The 19,244-nt window shown below is 40.8% G+C and overlaps 2 protein-coding genes across 2 annotated transcripts; one reads left to right on the top strand and one right to left on the bottom strand. All coding sequences in view use genetic code 11, as the record gives it.

Moving 5' to 3' along the window:
- Positions 1-325: 325 nt before the first annotated feature.
- Positions 326-11,891, bottom strand: EGR_08941 (CDK5 regulatory subunit-associated protein; the record flags this gene model as incomplete). The annotated part of the gene is made up of 12 exons (XM_024498190.1): positions 326-391; positions 1,294-1,388; positions 1,419-1,554; positions 3,161-3,326; positions 4,039-4,206; positions 5,321-5,414; positions 5,506-5,796; positions 7,118-7,396; positions 7,796-7,862; positions 9,765-9,980; positions 11,522-11,616; positions 11,765-11,891. The coding sequence occupies 12 exons, from the start codon at positions 11,889-11,891 to the stop codon at positions 326-328; spliced, it is 1,800 nt and encodes a 599-aa protein (XP_024347389.1).
- A 1,817-nt stretch (positions 11,892-13,708) lies between these two features.
- On the top strand, positions 13,709-18,700 carry EGR_08940 (putative arginyl-tRNA synthetase; the record flags this gene model as incomplete). The annotated part of the gene is made up of 14 exons (XM_024498189.1): positions 13,709-13,728; positions 14,366-14,505; positions 14,598-14,674; positions 14,978-15,139; positions 15,211-15,317; positions 15,588-15,674; positions 15,874-15,934; positions 16,009-16,085; positions 16,454-16,593; positions 17,397-17,625; positions 17,698-17,844; positions 18,177-18,251; positions 18,471-18,537; positions 18,614-18,700. The coding sequence occupies 14 exons, from the start codon at positions 13,709-13,711 to the stop codon at positions 18,698-18,700; spliced, it is 1,476 nt and encodes a 491-aa protein (XP_024347388.1).
- Positions 18,701-19,244: the final 544 nt, after the last annotated feature.

Here is a 19,244-nt window from a genome sequence, read left to right as displayed (position 1 = left end):
TGCGGGTAAAAGCTCACCAAAACCGCAAAGAAGGTAGAGACCAAAGATATAACCGTAGGATCACATCGTCAAACGAGGGCGCAATCCTCCGAGGCTGATAAACTCAGGCAGACAAATCAACACTAGAAAATGTTAGCCGACCAACGCAACCATGAACACTTCTCCAGCTAATGAAGTCAAATAATAGCATTTCGGAGGACCAAAGCCGGACAAATCCGATGGTACAGGTAAACCAGTTTCAAGTTTCGCTTCCCAATAAAGAGAAAGTCGAAAAACTGCAATAATTTATTCTCAGGTGTGTAGAAATTGGTTGAAGGAAAGAGCTTCATTGAATGTTAAGCAGTTTTGATGTAACCCATGTGGTTATGAGCAGAAAGAGGGCAACGGTTATCTACAACAAAGGGTGGGTGAAAATGGTTATTATATAAGCAATCACCTCAAAAATTACTAAAAATCATACTCAAAAGAGGAATGAGCAGATCATGAGATTCTTTAGCATGCCAAGTAGTGATTGACAATATGCCACAGTAATTGTTAATGACTTGCATTCAATCTAACCTAATCATCCAACATTCGTGGACCAACGAAACGCGAGTGATTTTCATCAAATATGCACTTACCGTTTCAATCGTTTGAGTAATTAACAAAGGAGGGGAGGAATTGAGTCCAAAAGTTTTAGAATAGCTGATTCTAAAAATCCTTGTCTTATGACACTTCTCATATGCCTACACTTATGAGCATCCATTAAATTGACGGGTAAAAGAAAAAGCGCATTTTCTTTAGGAAATCTAGCAGACAACTTAAGTAACATGATATACCCAGGTAAAAGTCGAACCGACCTATTAGATGTAAAACGGGTGTTGCTAAATATTAAAACAAAGTTGGAATACCGATATTTTGAACTATACGACATCTACTCGACACACTTTTTTGAACACATATTTAATGCATTAAACGAACACTTTCCCCTCAAATATATCCTATACGTATTAGGTGCAATTCTCTTCTACGGAGTCTTTATTCTTATGCTCACTGCCGGTCACCTTTCGACGCCAGGCAATCCACTTACACCGCCATCACACATTCAAGGTATCAGACACAGAAGAGCACAAATATCTTCACAGTGTCTTGATTTCTATCACTTTTTATTTATTTGTCACCAAAGTTACAAAGATGGAAAATATAGTAAGATTATCAAGTATGAAATTTGCTGACTCATAAACTGGAATTATGCATATGTATTCCCAAAATTAGAAATCCACCAAATTAATAGATGGCATAAATCAAACTCACTAGACTGGACGACAAAAAACTCGACCTAGTCTTCGTCATGGAGATACTGTAACTACTCGACCGCAAGGGGGGCCTGTCACATCTGAGGGGAAAAGCTGAAGAAGGGGATAGTTGGAGATGCTCACTCCCCTCCAATTCCACGGAGAGAGAAACGAATGGACCGCGATCAACAATCACGCCACGCATGTAGAATTTATCACACTCTGTCACCTCTGCCAGTACCATATGACCCTGCAATTCGGGCTCCTTGGGCAAGAGAATCTAGAGGCAGAAGCATAAACAGAACCGGTTGATCGTAACTTGAGTAATTAGGACGCTATGGGAAAATGACATGAATCTGAAGACCTGACATCGCATGATCGCAAGAAGTTAGAAATTACACATGCGGAGCTGGATAGCATCACGACAGCAGTGGAAAGAAGATGAGTGTCTCCCGAACACAAAATAAATAATAATAACACCTATGGAGAATTATGGAAACGCACCAAATATGACAGACAAGAGTTTAGCCTACTTTGAACATTTTTGAATTATTAAGCAAATAGCAGATTTACTATTCACTCAGTTTGTCGTCAAGTGAATACGTCTTTTTATAAATTACTGAATGTAAATTCTACAAAAAATCCGAGCAATCAGGTTTCATCTAAATTTTGGCGAAAAAAATTAGTGAAGATAAGAAAATTAAAAGGGCATAATTTGAAATGGAAGAGACTAACGAAAGCAAAAAAAGTAAGTAGCTTTTTTAACAGAAAAAAGGATCCATTGACCTCAGTTGACCAGGAGACATACCGATTAAAACCTGATCACCCAACTGAAAGCCTTTGACCCATGTCTGGGAGAGACGAGTCTGAAGTGAAGTTCACATTTGTTGTCAAATGAGCTATAAACTGTCATCATCTGGTGCTTGTGCGCGAGTTACCCGCACTTAGACGAGCGTCCGGCCCGACAACGAGTAGGTAAGACCCAGGGCGCAATGAGCAAGCGAAGGAAGTACAGGCACTGTATACGTGTCCGACGGCTAGAGAGCCGGGACAGAGCGTGAGGCTGTGCAGCAGTGATTTCGGTTGAGCGTAATCACAGTGACTGTTTAAACTTGGTCTTTTACTGGGCATCGGTACATCTCTATTTGGTACGAGCTAGAGCGCGACTCTAGAAATTTCGGAGGTGAGCTACCAATTAAAACTCCTAAAGAACCGACCAGGAACATTTTCCTAGAGCTTCAGGTAACCCCAAAAGCAGGGAGCTCGCTTTTGTATACACTGCAGGTTGAAGAAAAGGAAGGATAAAGCAAAATCCATCAGAAGCCGAGTCATTCAAGTATCGAGCATGGATGGTTTCCCCCATAAAGCTTCCATTTTTAATGGCTGTTTATTACATCAACTTTTGTAGCCAATTTGTTGAAAGTGAAAATTACAATTAAGAATAGTGAATAAAAAGAGGGGTCATGTCATCTGTAGAGATATGAAGTATTAACCAAGTAAGGAGACAAAGTTCCCCTATTCCTACACTAGCAAAGGAGTTGGAATCAGGCAACCATTTGACCTGGACACCGAAGAAAGGAACATAGAGGGAGTAACGCAACTCTTCAAGCTACTTACAAATAGAACGTAAACAGACGTGATTCATGGGAGAACATAGTGTTAGAGACCGCATACCACTTCTGCAAGACTTTACCTCAGCCATATTTTTGGCACCAATTTGACCGGAAAGAATGAGCTCTAGTTGGGACAGCCGAATAAGTAAGTGGCCCCAGCCTGTCAAATATGCGATCTGGTAAATGAGGTCAGGAGCAAGAAGATGAAAGTCAAAGTCCTTATTCAGTGCCAGCACTTTAAAGGAAGCATAGAGACTCAAAGCGGTCACTCACCTGTTCATAGGCTTTGGTGTGGCCGACCCAATATTTGCCATCGGTGCTAGCCTCGGTGATGAGAACGCGGTAACGACGGCCCACTCTATCCGCAAACGGTCGGTACGTCCTGAAAAGATCGTAAAGCGCGCGGGTGCGTTTCTTCACTGCTGCAGTCGTTGCCATGCTAAGAAAATTGAAAAACATGAGAGAAATGAAGAATCTGTGGCCTATCAGCGAACATACTCACAATACCAAGGATCACTAAGATGCTACGACCAATCCTCTGGGTCACTTTAGAGGTGGATAATAGATTGGTTGCACTCCTCTGCAAATCATAATAAGATAGAACCTAGGCCCAGTAGCTTCTAATCTCGTGATGTTGCCCTCTACTGCCTCAGCCTCAGCACGACCCAAAAGTGAGTGGTCGAAATTTTGTATCACCATATTTTCCTTCGAATTTCCTCAAGATTTGAACCCTTCAGACTGCTGATGCCCGTGACATTACCAAGAGAAGTGCTAACGTGCATATTTGCAAAGCCAATTCATTGACATTCGTTACCGATAAAAATTACTCCCGGTATTGGGTGTGAGAGGAGCAGCGACTTGTGGCGGTATACTATTTCACGTCTTTCATTTAAACTTTGCTCTCCGAAATTCAAACGTCAACGGTGACACATTATGTATCGAACAATACCTAATCAATCCAAATTAATAGTATTAACATTAGCTGAGTAACAAAGGCACTGTGGAGCTTGCAACTGGGTTACAAGTAGATTTTAAAGAAAGATAGAGGATAGCTTAATAGCAATGGGGCTTTCTGACGCTGGCTTGTTGGGCGAACAAGTGTTTTAACCGATGTCCCACGACCGATGAAGAAAAATTAAATCAAAGCCTACCGCTTCATTGACGCGGCCGGTGTTCCAGGTCGAGCGAAGAATTGATTAATGAAAAGGACGGGAAATTTGTAGCGTTCAATCAGTCGAAAGGTGGCCTGGAAGTCAGGTTCTGTTTCCGTTGGAAAACCGCAAATCACGTCAGTTGCCACAGTCATCTTGTCTCCGTCTCTGTTGTTGTAGGGAGAGTGAAAAATGTGCTGCTCTTACAGGAATCCAATCCTTGATTGTACAATCAGATAGAAGACTGGACGATGAAACAAACGGAAAATTTCGAAAATTCAAACACTATATTCCATAAGGATACCTTTTACCAATCAAACCAAAACTGATCTAACGAAGGGTATCAGTGTGAAAGTCACATTAAAAGGCGAGACATTCACCACGGTGACAAGGTAAATAGCTGTCCGATTTTGACAACTCGCAAAAACACATTGAGAGCTTTGGATGTAAAAATACACACCATAGTTCAAGACTAAATGTTTGCTGACAATATTGCTCTGCTTTACCACGAGCTGGCATAACTTAATATTTCTTCGGTTTGGGAGCAAATGAATGGATGAATGACAAGAAGGAAAGAGTACATGGCAATAAGACGATTTGGATCGACGAGCGAACCGATGATGATAAATAATAAAGCTATTGTTGGATAATTTGATAAATTAGTGAAATATCGAAATGGAAGATGGGTTGGGCGATGTGAGTGACAGAAAAAAAAGAAGCCGATGACAACGATGCCCAAACCGAAGAGAAAACGATTGATGATGAAGGAAATTATCTGAGTTCCTTGGTCAATAACCGAAGGGAACCTAACTTTCATCAGACACTAAAATCTATCATTAATCCACACACACAAAGGTTGTCAGCTTTTAAAAAGAAATTGGAAGGCGGCATCCCTTCGGATGCATTTTGAGAGCAGATGTGTCAATACATTTGTCTCCATTTGTAAAGTTTAAGTAGCATAGATGATCATCTTGTAAAGTCGCTTCTAAATGAATCAAAAAGCTCAAAATTGACTGTGCCAATAAAAAATACACAGTGCTACTGATGCCTATCTACAGCTATGAGCACCAAAAGTGAACGAGTCTTCCAAAACTGATTTACAAAAACAGACCAAGATTAGCCATTCACGGGGTTACAGGAAGGTTGAATACACGAAGTGGCTCCACCTTAAAAGTTTGCACCAAGTGGAGAGCCCTTTCACGTGGTTGTGAATATTTAAAATAATGTCCACTTATGTGTGCTTTGATGGTAGTAAGTTAAAATGTTAGTGCAAAAATCTTACACGGACTTGACCTCTTTTTCGAGAAAATCAACCACTTTCTGAAACTCCTCGATTGTGTACTCACGTCGCATTGAGTTCAGCACGGCATTGGAACCTGGAAGTGGAAATGACCGGTATGATGGTAAGCAAGTAGAGGCTTTCGGTCAGTCAGATGTAAACATCGCAGGAAGATAAGATGATTTCACCAGACTGAACGGGAATGTGGAGGAAAGCGTAGACACGAGGGTGCCTGAGTACAGCGGCAACTTCTGCAAGTTGATCCAGGATGTAGGGCGGATTTGTCATACCGAGACGAAGCATGCAACCGGCTGGGATGACAGGAACCAGAGCGAAGAGGAGGTCTGCCAAGGTCAGGTGATCGGGCCACCTGGAAGCCACGTGGGGAGGTGTGGTGGCCAGAGGGTGCTCGGAGCGGCGGAGATCGCGTCCGTAGGCACCAAGGTCCTCTGAGGTCAACCAGAGTTCTTTTACGCCCTCTGGAATGGGGGAAGGAGGGAGGGACCAATCGAAGACCAAACAAATATTGAACTGGACAATCAACAATTTATTGGATTATTCTCAACGAATAGTTAGTTAGTATTTGCATGGACCGGGAATTTAACCAACCAAAAGTCAGTAAGAAACTAGTCTCGGCAAGCATTTAAGAGTCGAAGCAATTAATAAAAGCCGAGTATTAATAAGGCCTAGCCGACTTGACAGCAGAGCACCGAATAAATGGTACGATGACCAGGAGGCGTCTATGTGTGTATGTGTTCAAGGAAGAGGGCGCGAACCTGAATTCGCTCCAGTCCTCGCCACGTTATCCACAAGAAATCAGTACCACCCTTCGTCATCCTGAATGAAATGGACATCCTAGCGCCAGCATAACAACCTCAACTACAAGTGGCGATGCAGAAGCGGTATACGCATGCATACATCTGCTGTCATCGCCATTTTCGGCGCCTGATCAGCAAATAATAGAGGAAACAATGATACAAGATTTTTAAAGCCATGATGTCAAAATTACAACCAGATAAAGAGGAAACACCAAATGGGGAAAGTAGTAGTGCGTTTACATTAAACGAGTAAAAATCATATACCAAGCGAAAACAAAATAGCTTAATGCAAAATGTTAGGAGCACATATGACATAATAGATAAGATTTTAATTAAAAAAGGATACCAAAGGCTTTACGAGTAAATACAACCCAACATAATTTCAAATATTTTTCATTGCACTCAATAGGCAAGGCAGGAATTGGTTTATTAAATATTACGAAATTTGTGCCATAGTAGCGTCTATACGCAAGAAAAAAAGTAATAACAGGACATAGCATGAAACAGCTAGCAGTGTTTCAACTTATTACGATCATGTGAACGATCCAAATGATCAATCAGACTCGTCACTGACTAATAGATGAAAAAAAAATACATAACGCAGTGTTATCAAGATCAAAAAGCTTATTTTACAGAAAAGGACAACTGAACTTGTAGAGGCAAAGGTATGCACTGATACTGCAGCTGCACAAAATCACTTTGAGATGGTAGAACAAAGACATGAGACAGCAGCGATTGAAGCAGCTTCAGCACAGTTAAGTGACCAAAGTAGTAAGCCAAATTAGAAAATCAGTTAGTTTAAAGGGACAAAGTCTCAACTCATTTGTTCCACACAGAAGATAAGAGATCAGAAAGTGGAAATATTCGTCGCAAAATTGTGGATGCACAGTTATTTCAAGACAAGACGACAATAAATGTCAACAATCACCAGTAACAATCAATTAACAAATGTTGCCTTCATGAAGTGGATCAGTTAACCCACCATTAAAGACCTCCACAGCACGTTGAACAAGCTCATCAACGGTGTAGCTGGCGAGTACGCCTCTGGCGTGCTTCGTCTTACAGTAAGTGCAGGCATTCAAGCAGCCTGTCGAAATGGCCAGGATCTCAATGAATGGGTTGCGCCGAATTTTCGGCAATGAGAGTGGCACTCCACCAGGTCGCGGATGTTTCTGACGAGTCTTAGAATCCTCCAGCTTGTCTTTCGCCGTCACAGCATCTACTGAAGACACACGCTTCTCCATGAAACGCACTACGTTGCCTGATATAGGTGCAAAAGAGAACACACGCATTTGATTCTATGATCCGCTCACTAGGTGCTTTAAATGTGAATTTTCAAAGTTACTCAAGACTTAAACCTCAAAAATGTTTTAGGTCTATTTGCTATAACTAATACGATTCCAGACGGCCATTTGTGATTGCCTTATGGATTGGGCGTGGGTATAAGTTTTTACTATTTTGCCTTAAAGCTACAAACGAAGCGGGTGTGGCTAGTCAAATGGAAATTTGCGGTCCAACAAGTGATTTCAACCCTAAAATAAGCCTTGTAAGAGAACTAGGCTAAGATTAGTCGTGAATAATGAGGAACGAAGATAAACATGATCTGAAACAGATGAGCCTAAATTAAGCTGAAACCAATCTGCAGGAAGGCTGAACCTACCCAACAGGGTTTGTTCGACCACCTCCACAACCCGATCGATCTGTTGAACACCGACCACGCTAACATTCTGGAAAGGAATGAAAAACGAATGTAAGGGACTTGCACTTAGGGTACTAACTAATTTCTTCACGCAAGGCTCACATCGCATTGTGCATCACAATGAAAATGGGGCAATAGCCGGAAGGAGATTCGATCATTCAACTAATGAGGAGAGGGCAAAAATACCTTTTATCTTAACTCTAAACAGTGAAGGCGGAATGGAAATTGAAAAGGGGTAGAAGTAGCAACCGAACGTATGTATTATGCTTCCCATTCACTTTCCTTTGTGACATTGGCTGCTCTTACAATTTAGTACTAATTAAAATTATCATTTTGGCCAAAAGATAACTACGACATTTGTACCTAAGCTACAGCGGAAAGGATCAGCGTTCTGCCACATGCCCTTCGCGATAAAATGAGAGGTGAAAAAAGGTGAACAAATGCAAACCTATCAAGAGGACGTACTTTTGCTGTGTATTGACTTAAATGGTCGAAAATGTGGCCGTAATAAGACAAATCCAGAACACTTCGGACAACAAGCCAAACACAAATCTTAGATGTAGTTAGTAAAAAGGGATCTAATTGCTGGGTTTGCCTGAATCATGGCTACATTAAGTGCATTTGGTAGGTAGGTGTCTAGACGACTGCGACCCCAAATAACTCGATTTATTGTTCTAGTGTGCTTTGGAAATTGCCGGTCTCGCATAGATAGGGCAATCGTGAGACGCCAACTGTAGGTCTGCCAGCATCCGACTGCTGTCCACAGTGAACTGAAAATGGTCGCGAAAATGCGTTGACATATGCTAAATACAAAGTATTACAAGTGTAAAATTAGCACCAAACCAACTTTTATGCGTACCCATCGACTGGGCTGTAAAGTTCGCAAATGACTGGGGCTAACTTATTCAGTAAGGTACTTTTAGCATCATGCGCATAAAATCTCACTCAGTAAACATTCCTTTAATTGCTTACGAATTATTTGTCTATAACTAAAGGGTCGATTAATTTATGGTCATTACTACTAACATCAAAAATGGCGGACAGAATCGGAATGAGAATAACAAGTAGTCAGACCGCAAATGAGGGTAACACCATCCCCATTTCTCGAGTTAAGCAGTTAATGAATCACTTCAAACTAAGATAATGAGCGGGATAACAATACTATCAAAATACGCAAACGGATGGGTCTAATGACAGCCGTCACACCCACCAATGCCCAGCAGTGTGGTACGGAAAACATGCAAAATATACTTCAGCGTTGGCCCGCATAAAAATTATTAAAAGAATGACGTATTAAAGTTGTCCGAATTGAACCGATGATCAAAATTCGGCTAATATTAATAAAATTTAAGGAAGATACAAATGCTACAGCAAATCTCTACCTTAGAAGTGATAAAATAAGAACCATACAAATTCAAGTACTTTCTCGTAAGATCGCGATGCCACAGCTTTAATTAGGATACGTAAATCCTTGCGATTTAATTACTGGCATCTTTCTCCATTCCTCGTGTTTGTAGTTGCAGCCAGGCATCCGACGTATATCACACAAGTACGGCAATTTAAAAGTTTTTTAGCTCACAAAGACTGAAATATCTAAGGACATAATGAGCATCCGTGTCATCGGGGATTGATTTATAAGATGATGGTAACGTTGGATCAGACGCCACTCATACCGATATTAACGGCCAACAGCTAATGGGACAGTTGAAAATGGTTTTATTTAATGTTTCACAATTAATCTGAAACAAAATCAGTTTGCACTGGTACATCGAGGAGATTCTAATGGGATGAATGCGGTAATAAAAAAAAAAAACGACTGAGCCGCTTTGACAAAACCATAAATGAATGAGAATGATTCCAGCTGGTATCCCATGTTTTATTAAAAGCATGACCAGCCGATAAAGTAAGGAGGGAGAGGTAAGCGAGGTACCTTGAGGTAAGCTACATTGGGGCTACCTTGGGGAACGCAACCAGCGACAACAACGCACTTGCCGGCGGTCTTGGCAGCGAGAATGGCGTTTCTAAAGTGATCTTCAGCGGGTCCTTTTACAGTGCAGCTGTTTAGCAACCATAAATCGGCTGCCGCCTTCGCCTCATCGTCGTCCGAACTAGAACCACAGTTGCCGCAACTGCCGCCCAGTGTAACCTAAAGTAAAGATGCACCAATCAGTGCTACACAGGCTAATTCCATTCACTGTCATCTATTACCCCATCAGGAGAACAATGGATTCCTAGCTAACCTGAACTACTCCAAAATGAATTTAAGTCACACTTTTTGCTTTAGCGGTGAAAAGCCACAGACATTTAACGCTTTTTTATATTTAGGTAATAAGTTAATAACACTCAAAAGAAGCCTTTTTTGGTGCGTCTAGGGTGATGGGAAATATCAGTACGAAGATGAATATCAATAAGCGGTTTAAAAAGTATGAATTCGGTGTCATGAAATGATGGGTCCAAACAACAGAAATATGTGATATGAAACAAACTTGATGGCAAATTCCACTGAGATTCAGGATGCTGACACTAAAATATGACCACATCAAAGCTCATAATAATAACAGATTGTTGTATGGGTAACACATCCAATGATGAGAAAAAGAATACACTATGCCTGATTGAAGCATCCAATTTCTAACTGACAAAAAAAACAGGCCAATGTCACCAAAGTGAGCAACGAAGGCGCGTCCAATGGATCACTTTTATTGGTGAAACCAGATCGCTTATGGTCTGCTATGACAGGATCCATAATTGAGAACGAAACACAAGCTCATTAACACGTCTGATAATTTGGTGCCGGCTGATTTGTTCAAATTTCTCGAAACATTTTAGGACATTCATTTACATGCTTCCAATGCCGAAATTTAAACAGGAAGAAAAACACAGATTGTTGGCAAATTTAGCACCACTAAAACGGTGCTGCGGCCTGAGTTAACAGTAGTGCGATTGCGAATGAAGGTACAAAGAAAACGATATAATATAACAAATTCAGAACACAAATAAAAGATACATAGGAAAAACGATATTTTACGACCTTGTTTATGAAACAACTGAACCGATTATGAACTTAAATTCAAACGCCACTTTATGCTATTTCAAAAAACGCGATTAAAACGGGGGCTTAAATATCCCTATAGTGTCCCATTAATAAACAATGGCTTAGAAACTCCAAACACTGTCAGAAAACAAGAAAAAATAACATCAAGAGAATGGATGGGACGACACAAACGACAACTATTTTCAGCTTGTAGCAAAACCAAATTTACAATCTTATTTAAGTCGGGGAATCGGCAGTGCTTTTGCGACACATCAACTGTTCATTGGCATGTAGAAAATATGAACAAAAAGACATCTGCATGCTAATATTGGTCCCCAAATAATGAAGGAATTCCAATAAAAACAGTTACGATACAACAAATACATGAGCTGCGAGTGAGAAAGCCTTTGAAGCGGATAATCATGCACCGGCAAAAATTCAGGAGTTTGGATAGATATAGCAGCTACTGGCAAACGAAAGGGGCTTGTAAGATTCAAGTAATTATTCAACAATAACAGTCCAACTGTTAAAGATAATCATATCAGACATACTTCTGTAAATATATAGCAGTTCCGCTTGAACATTATGAAATGTTTCATTTATACCAGCAGGCCTACTAGTAGTGTAGCGCAAGAAATGACATGCACAATTACCTTATAGCCATACGCAGCAAGGAGTCCGGCCATGTATTCAGCATCGCTGGTGTTATGAGCACATCCCCAAACCTGCACAAAGATACGCTGAATGCCTAGAATTTCAAAATTCCATGACAGTACTACAAAAAAATGACGAGTTAAGAAGAAGATAATAACAGGTACAGGCAAACAGAAGTGAAGAGCACGATCACCAGAATTAAAGAAAATTTTTTCATTAGAAAAGACAAAGGTGATAAGTACCAGGGATGTTGCCACCAACATTATCAAAGGCATCTTGGGATTGTTTCCTCTTAATGAAGCGCTGATGAACCTGGTTATTTGCACTAAGGGCAGAGGGTTCCGAACGTATGTCCTCAATATCTATCATCGTAACTGAACAGAAATCAACGCACACATTTGATTGGATGAAAAGGGGGGATTTCCATAAGCCGCTTCAACGAAAAATTACGTGAAACAAGTAAAACGCAAGTCATAAGATAAAAAAATTCGATTCCTTTTGTGCGTAACACTTTGTGCTGGAGTACAAGCTCCAAAGCATGACTAAATAGGATGGTCTGACAGCGAAGTTGCACAATTCATGTTCGACGTTCGATGGGAGTAGTAAAGTTAAAGCAAAGAAACATCGTTTTAAAAGGGACAAGACACAATAAAGCATGTTTAGAAAACAGGCAAGCATGCAATACTGTTATTTTGGAGTGCCTAACACCTTTCGTTATGTATAGTACTTTGTTTTTTAACAGGCTTTGTCATTGTGTAACTCCCAGAGATCGTGGCCTTCGGAACATGCCATTAGCCGTTGAGCCTCGTTGCTTGTTGACAGTACATATTCCGTTTGAGTATTATACATTTTTTCCACGTAAGGGCAACTTTAATATACTACACACTTAATAAGCAATTTTTTAACTTTGAGGTAGGTGAAGGGATTTCTACATTCCTTAACCCAGAAACTATGTCAGGTCTCTTGATATAACATATAAAATAACCAGTCTTTTTGTCGCTAGGACGATTTAGAAATATTACTTGGTATATTTACCGCCATATTAGATTTCAACGGAACCCTAACTACTAGCATTACTCAAAGGCACAACAGGTCGGATTTGTTTAAATCCTATTAAAGCTAAATTGAATGCAGTTGATAATTTTATCGCAAGTGATAAAATCACGCAAACGTACTTACCGCATTGTTCAGGGTCTCCCTTAATGTCTAAAGAAGTCATTAGAGTATGGCATATGTGCTCTCGATATACAGGTTAAGTAAGATTATAGGCATGACCCAACGGGTACTATGGCAGCAAAACAACAGAGATAGAGTTGTAAGTGTCCACGTCATTGAACAGAGTGTTGATAAACAGCCATAATATTACTTAAAAACATATCGTTCGAAAGTCGTTTCCGGTGCTTGTCATGATCGACCTCCACCCTAGGTCCTCGCAATGTAGTCAGTACTTTAAGAAAAATAAAACCTAGCCAATCACATTAATCAGATTCACATGCAACTGCAAAGATGTCTGATCTCAGCGACACTGATTCCTCTTAAAGCTTTTACTGGGTCTAAACCTTCGTCCTTCAGGGGAATCGTACCGGGGGATGCGCAAATGTGCAGACCATTACGTACGTACAGCAATAGTTATGAGAACAATAGCCTAAAAGCAACTAAATAAAAAAAACAAGTAATTTTAGGCAAGGTTTTGCTTCTATTCCTCAGCGCGAATTTGTTCACTCTTCATTGTAAACCGGTCATGCCCATCTAACTTTTATGCAGCTACTAGAAAGATGTAGAATATAACGCGTGTCCGGTTATTGACAATCTTACACAAGTACCAAAGATAGCCTAAAACTATTCCAGATGATTTAAGGCTAATGCTGCTCTAGCTGTCAAAAACAATCTTTTGGAGCACGAAAGTGGGGTAGTTGCCGAAGGTGGATGTAATTCTTACTTCTTCTGCTTGAAGACCGTCACAGACTCCATCATTTGCACTATATGCTAGTTTTCCATTTTGTTAGGTTTTGGAATTTGGCAATGGAAATCAGCGTAGTTGCATTCAGTGGTAGGTTTTAGTTACCGCTACTACCAACATAGTACGTCGGAACCGCATGGATTGCAAAGGACAACAAAATACCGGGATGTAGCCTCTATTGCTGTGGCATAACAGGGCTAAGGGCCACTAAAATGATCCTGAGGGCATGATGCCTGAGGGAAGAAAGTAGGCCGTGTTAAGTGTTCGAGAAGCCAAAAGTTCGTTTAAAAATATTTAAGCTGTTTCACTTTGCAGCTGCATTTCAGTATTGTTAAGATGTTTGTTCTTTTTTGCTGTATTTTGTAGTTATGTCATCACAGCGAACTAGCTCGACTGTTGATTAAATGCATATTTATAAAGTGCGGCAAAAGGAATGCAGTTTATGACTAACAGCGTTTTGGTACTAACGTTTATGCTCCATATGTTTTTTAAGATCGTTTTGTCATCCTCTTGTAATTAATAATACCTGCTAGAGGATTTTCCTCTAACTCGCTTATTAATTTGCTTTTCGACTTCACTCCGTTGGTGTCTCCTTGTTTCCCTATATGGTATTGGATTGACTGCGAAGGGCGTCCCTAATAAGATTTTTTTTCTATTTTGAGACGCTTTTTGCCACCATCCACGACAATACTTGATGAGGGTAAGCCCTTTACTAGTGTTACTGTTTTTCAAGGGTTCAATTCGAAAATGTCTTGAACTTAACCTATTATCCATGTGCCCAGAAAATTGCCACACCATTATGCGTAAACCGGATGCATCTCTACAGCATGTTTTAGTCGAATTTAGGTTAGTTTTTTACCTTGAATAGGCATGTTTATCTTAGCTCCGTAAATATTGCTAAGCCGATGCATATGGGTCATTTTCGCGCCACTGTTTTGGGGAATTTTGTTAAGAACATCAATCTTGCTGCTGGAAACAAAGTCACTGGAATAAATTATTTAGGCGACTGGGGTACTCAGTTTGGTAGGTCCATAATCCTTTCTAATACCGGCACTTGTCTTAGTAGCACTGAGTAATCGCTTATAATTGTATATTTTCTTGTAAAATTTTGACAGGTTTACTCTCCCTTGGATACAAAAATTATGGAGATGCTCGTCTCCTTGAAGAAGATCCATTAAAGCACCTGCATTCGGTGCGTTGGATTGTACTAACTTATCTTCGATTCTACATAAAGTTCTGCATCTTTTGAACGCTCAAGCACAGAGTAATTTAAGTGTGCTGTTATTTACTCTTTACTAACCAAAAACATTAAATGTGTGTGACGCATTCTTTGCTTTGTGTCAACTCCTCTGTAATGTAAGCGCATACTTACCTAGCATGACTTAAAGGCTTAGTTTTTAGCTTTAAAAAGAGAAAAGCGAATAATGCGTTTTCATGTAGGGTACTATAATTTAAATGTGATTCTTCTTAACTAATGAAGGTGTTCTATTCACAGGTCTACGTGCGGGCTTGTCAGACGTTGGGCTCCACAGAGGAGGGGAAGGCGATGGCTTCAGCGCTGGTCACTGAGCTGGAGAGGGGTCAACGGCCCGATCTTGCTGACCTTTGGTGTAAATTCCGCGCCCTTAGTCTGGAAGATCTCCAACGTGTCTACACTGTAAGTATTCTCTCTCCATTTTCTCATTCATCCATTGATTTATCTCATATCCTTGATCCCGGTCTTTCCAGCGAATGAATGTTTACTTCGACCATTACGAATACGAATCAGACTTTGTAACAGCTGCAATACAACTGGTCGAACACCTCATTAAGCGGCGCATCGCACGAAGGGAGGCGTAAGTCACTGCAGTTGGTAAAGTTTTGAATGTACTTTTTCCTCTTGTATTTATTAACTTGTCTTCTAGTCCATATTCTTACAAATTCATTTTTGGACTACGGTCACCTCTACTGCATTCACATTTTGCCATATCCTGCTTGCACGAATTCATTTGAACTAATCAAAATTCAACTAGATCTGCTTTGCATTGAAATGAGTTAAAGTTATCAAACATAATTGTGATAAATTTCAGTGGAAAGGGTTATTCCTACATTTGCTCGCATTTTAGTGACGGTTCGGTTACTGCTGGTTCCTATGAGCCGGGAAAAAGGGTGACCCTCTTAAAGAGTAATGGAGGGACTCTTTATCTCACACGGTAAACAATATATTACTCTCGTTCTCATACATTTTTGTCACCTTTGTGCCGGCAAGAAATGCCTTTCGAACCAATTTTTTAGTAAGCATTCATCTAGTTGGAACTACATAGATCCCTTTCTATTTGGGACTTTTCCTTTGTTTAGTCATTACAATTTGTGGGAGCACGACGTATTTTGTTTTTACCTTTATACATCTAGTGATCTAGCAGCAGCCATTTCTCGTGCCAATCGTTACAATTTCGACAGAATGCACTATATTGTAAGTTTCAAATGGCTTAGACTGTTAAAAGAGGGCATGCATGCTTCCTTTGGAATTCCCTTTTTTTCACCTAGGTGGAAGATGGCCAACGAGAGCACTTCTTGAATCTGGCTCATTTACTCACCCACCTTTGCTATGATTGGGCCAAAGCGTAAGTTTCCTCAATTCCATTATACTCATCGTCTCAAAAGTAATAAACTGCTTGGTTGCATACCGTAACTGGTAAAAACTCACAGGTTTAAAGATGTCTGTATTATAAGCATTGTCTTGGCTGATGCTGTTTGGATGACGTTAGGCTCTCAATACTCATTGAACTACTATTTTCGACTCCTTCATTTCTGTCCATTCGTTAGTTATTTACCTCCGTCGGCTTTAAATCATGGGATTAGAATCTGATATTGCACCCGAGCCATACTTGGCGATGTAAACTGAGGCGGAACTGTCAGTCTTAATTCATCGTTACCCATTACCCCACTTGTATTCAATATGACATTAAAAATATCTGTTTCTTGCTCACAGCAACGCATCTCCATGGCCACTTCACGTGCGTTTTGCACGAGTCAATGGGGCTAGTTCTCGTCGCGGAAACGGTCTCTTCCTCAGAGACATCTTAGATGCTGCAAAGCAGGAGGCTCGGCGTAGAATGCTCCATTCGCCGAGTGGGTTTACTCGTATCACAAACATTCATTCACTGGCTTTTATTATTACCAGTATCGGTGCTGCTATTAGTCAAGTATGCTCTTGAATGGTCCATATGATCTCTTGGAGTTTGATCAGAACAGATTTCGATAGTTCCATTTGTCGTAGCCTGTTTACGTACTGCGTCGCAGGGATTCGTTTGTCGAGGATTGGCAAGTATTATCTAAATGTCATAAACTATTTAATTTTTACAGGAATCCTTACCTTAAAAGTAAAACATATTTAATGAAATATCCAATCTCATTACATTATTGAGGGTACTATTCCACTTAATATTGCTATTTATTTTTATGATTCTCAGATTCGTTAGTTTGGGGAATGTATTCCTTTTTACGAATGGCGTAATCGTTTAATTTAGACCTCGTTCCATTACTAATCTACATGTGTCACTTTCTATTCGCAAAATTGGCACAAATTGTCGCTTTTGAATATCTTTTCTGTTGTGGGTCTCCGTAGGTTCAAGCATGATTTCACGTCCCACGTTTCATCTCGCATAGTAACAGGCCAATCCACTAAGACAGAGGGCCTTTTTGAAGCATTAGCAAAAGTTGTCATTATTCCCCGCAAGGGTTAAAATATGCTGGCCATGGTCCATTGCACTGCCATCGAAGTGGCACCTGTGTGGTTGCTGAGGCTGTCACAAGGCATATGGGTCTAGCAGCAGGGTCCCTGTCATTTTGATGGAAGTCTGATCGCAGCTGACCTAAAAGGGAAACGTAATATTTCTGGTATGCTTTCTGCTGCCCAACGCCTCCTTATTCAGACACGCGGATCATACCAAGTGACGGAGTGATCTTTGAGAGTGTCGCCGACCATCTAGGTGTTACGTGGCTGGTGGCGGAGATGCTGCGGCGGCCGCGTCTGCAACCCGTGTACCTTAATTTGCGTTGGCAAGGCGACCAGCTGTGCCTGCACAGTCGTGCCTACTCTGTCGATGAGGCGCCAGACCTCACGGGTCTTGGGCTGCAGTATTGTCACGCTCGGCTCTCCAGGTCAGTTTCACCGTCGGCCTCCTTACTTGCTCTCGTCTTCTTCTATTTATTAAAAATATCTTTTCCTCTCAGTCTGGAGGAAAAAGCGATTGCAAGGGGTCTTTTAGGCAACGGTGATGCTGAAACCATAAATTCACAACTCCTCCACGCCCTCAATAATGTTCCCCCACACCGCGTTTCACGGGAGACCGAAGAGGAGATCTGTGGTCATCTTGCACTGTACGTTTTATAAACGCCTACCTGCATTCCATCACTAGTGCCTGCTTGTCACCATTCACTCATTTCTTATGCTAGGGTGTAAGTGGTATTATCACCCTAACACCATTCACACGGAGGCTTGTGTAGGGTAGTGGCGCACCAGGTTGATAATTTTTATTAAAATTGAGTTATCTCTGAATACATTGAGCTTGAGTTTAAAAGGACCTTTCAGAAAAAATAGCCATAACTAGGGGCTGCATGAGGTCATACTAATTTTGTTAGGTCAAGTTAATTTAGGGCTCGATTTTATCCTTTGACCTCTAAAATTTAAAATGTTGTGTAATTTCCTTCAGCTTGCCTGATGCATTAACATACGCTTATATCAAATACGAGGCCGATGGGTTGCTGCGCTACTGCTCACGTCTAACGTAAGCTGCACTTCTAAACCGGACAATTTATTCATAATAATACGTTAGCCTGTTTGATTATGAGATGCGAGCGTTATTCACAAAAATCTTAAGCATTTGTGCTTTTGGCCATTGCGATGCCAAATTGAAGATGCAGAACTCTTGTTTTCAAACACTTGCGTCATTTACCACAAGCATTGCCTTTTCCCTTTTCTATCGCTCAAACTGTCCAACTTTTAGCTCTCTCATTAATCGAGCTTGGCGGTTTCTTCCCGTTTTGACAGCTGAATCGGAAGAGCTCGCTTTGGTAAGCCTCAATTAAATTTCCTAAGGAGGCGCATCTCAGCGCTCATGCAACTAAAAGTGTCATATTTTTGTTTTAGTCACGGATAGCAATATTTCGGATGGCTCGCAATACGCTGGGCACCTGTCTGTCCATCCTGGGCACAAAACCTCTGCTGAGATTGTAGTTTTAATTTCTTGTGAACATGTAATGCCTATTTTGGCTTCAGGACAGCGGTATACTCCACTAAATCGCCTTGCGTCTGTATTGGGTTTGTGGGGTAGTCAAGTGTGGCGTCTGGCTCTCGAGCGAGGTCGTATCGTGGGCTTTAGAAGCCCGGAGGAAGGGGGGTGGTCATGGTTTGCGTGCTCCCTCAGCCTTCCACTTGGTCGAAGGGAAGGCTATCTAGGATTTCTTCATACTGCTGGGAGGAGCATGTGGGTACTCCACTGTGCTTGCATCCAAGCAAAACCACAAGGAAGTTGTTAAAGTGCAGGAAATTTTAAAGGGTAAATGTTTCGAGTAGTTGGTTTTGTCCGAATGTAAACTTTATTTGTTTGAATGAATTCAAGGTCTTAAACAGTTACCTAATTTCGTGCATTAATATTTGCAATTCAGATGGGCTCGTTACTGGCGACTTTGTATACGTTAACGCGCTCACTACTATTTGCTTTTTTTACGGTGCCACAAGGTGGGCATTGTCGAGTAAGATAAAGTCTGCAATTGCAACA

Source organism: Echinococcus granulosus (genome assembly GCF_000524195.1).
Source record: "Echinococcus granulosus chromosome Unknown EG_S00125, whole genome shotgun sequence".
In the NCBI taxonomy this organism is placed as follows: Eukaryota; Metazoa; Platyhelminthes; class Cestoda; order Cyclophyllidea; family Taeniidae; genus Echinococcus; species Echinococcus granulosus.
The sequence above is the reverse complement of the archived record's forward strand: the minus strand, read 5'-3'. Positions and strand labels throughout refer to the sequence as shown.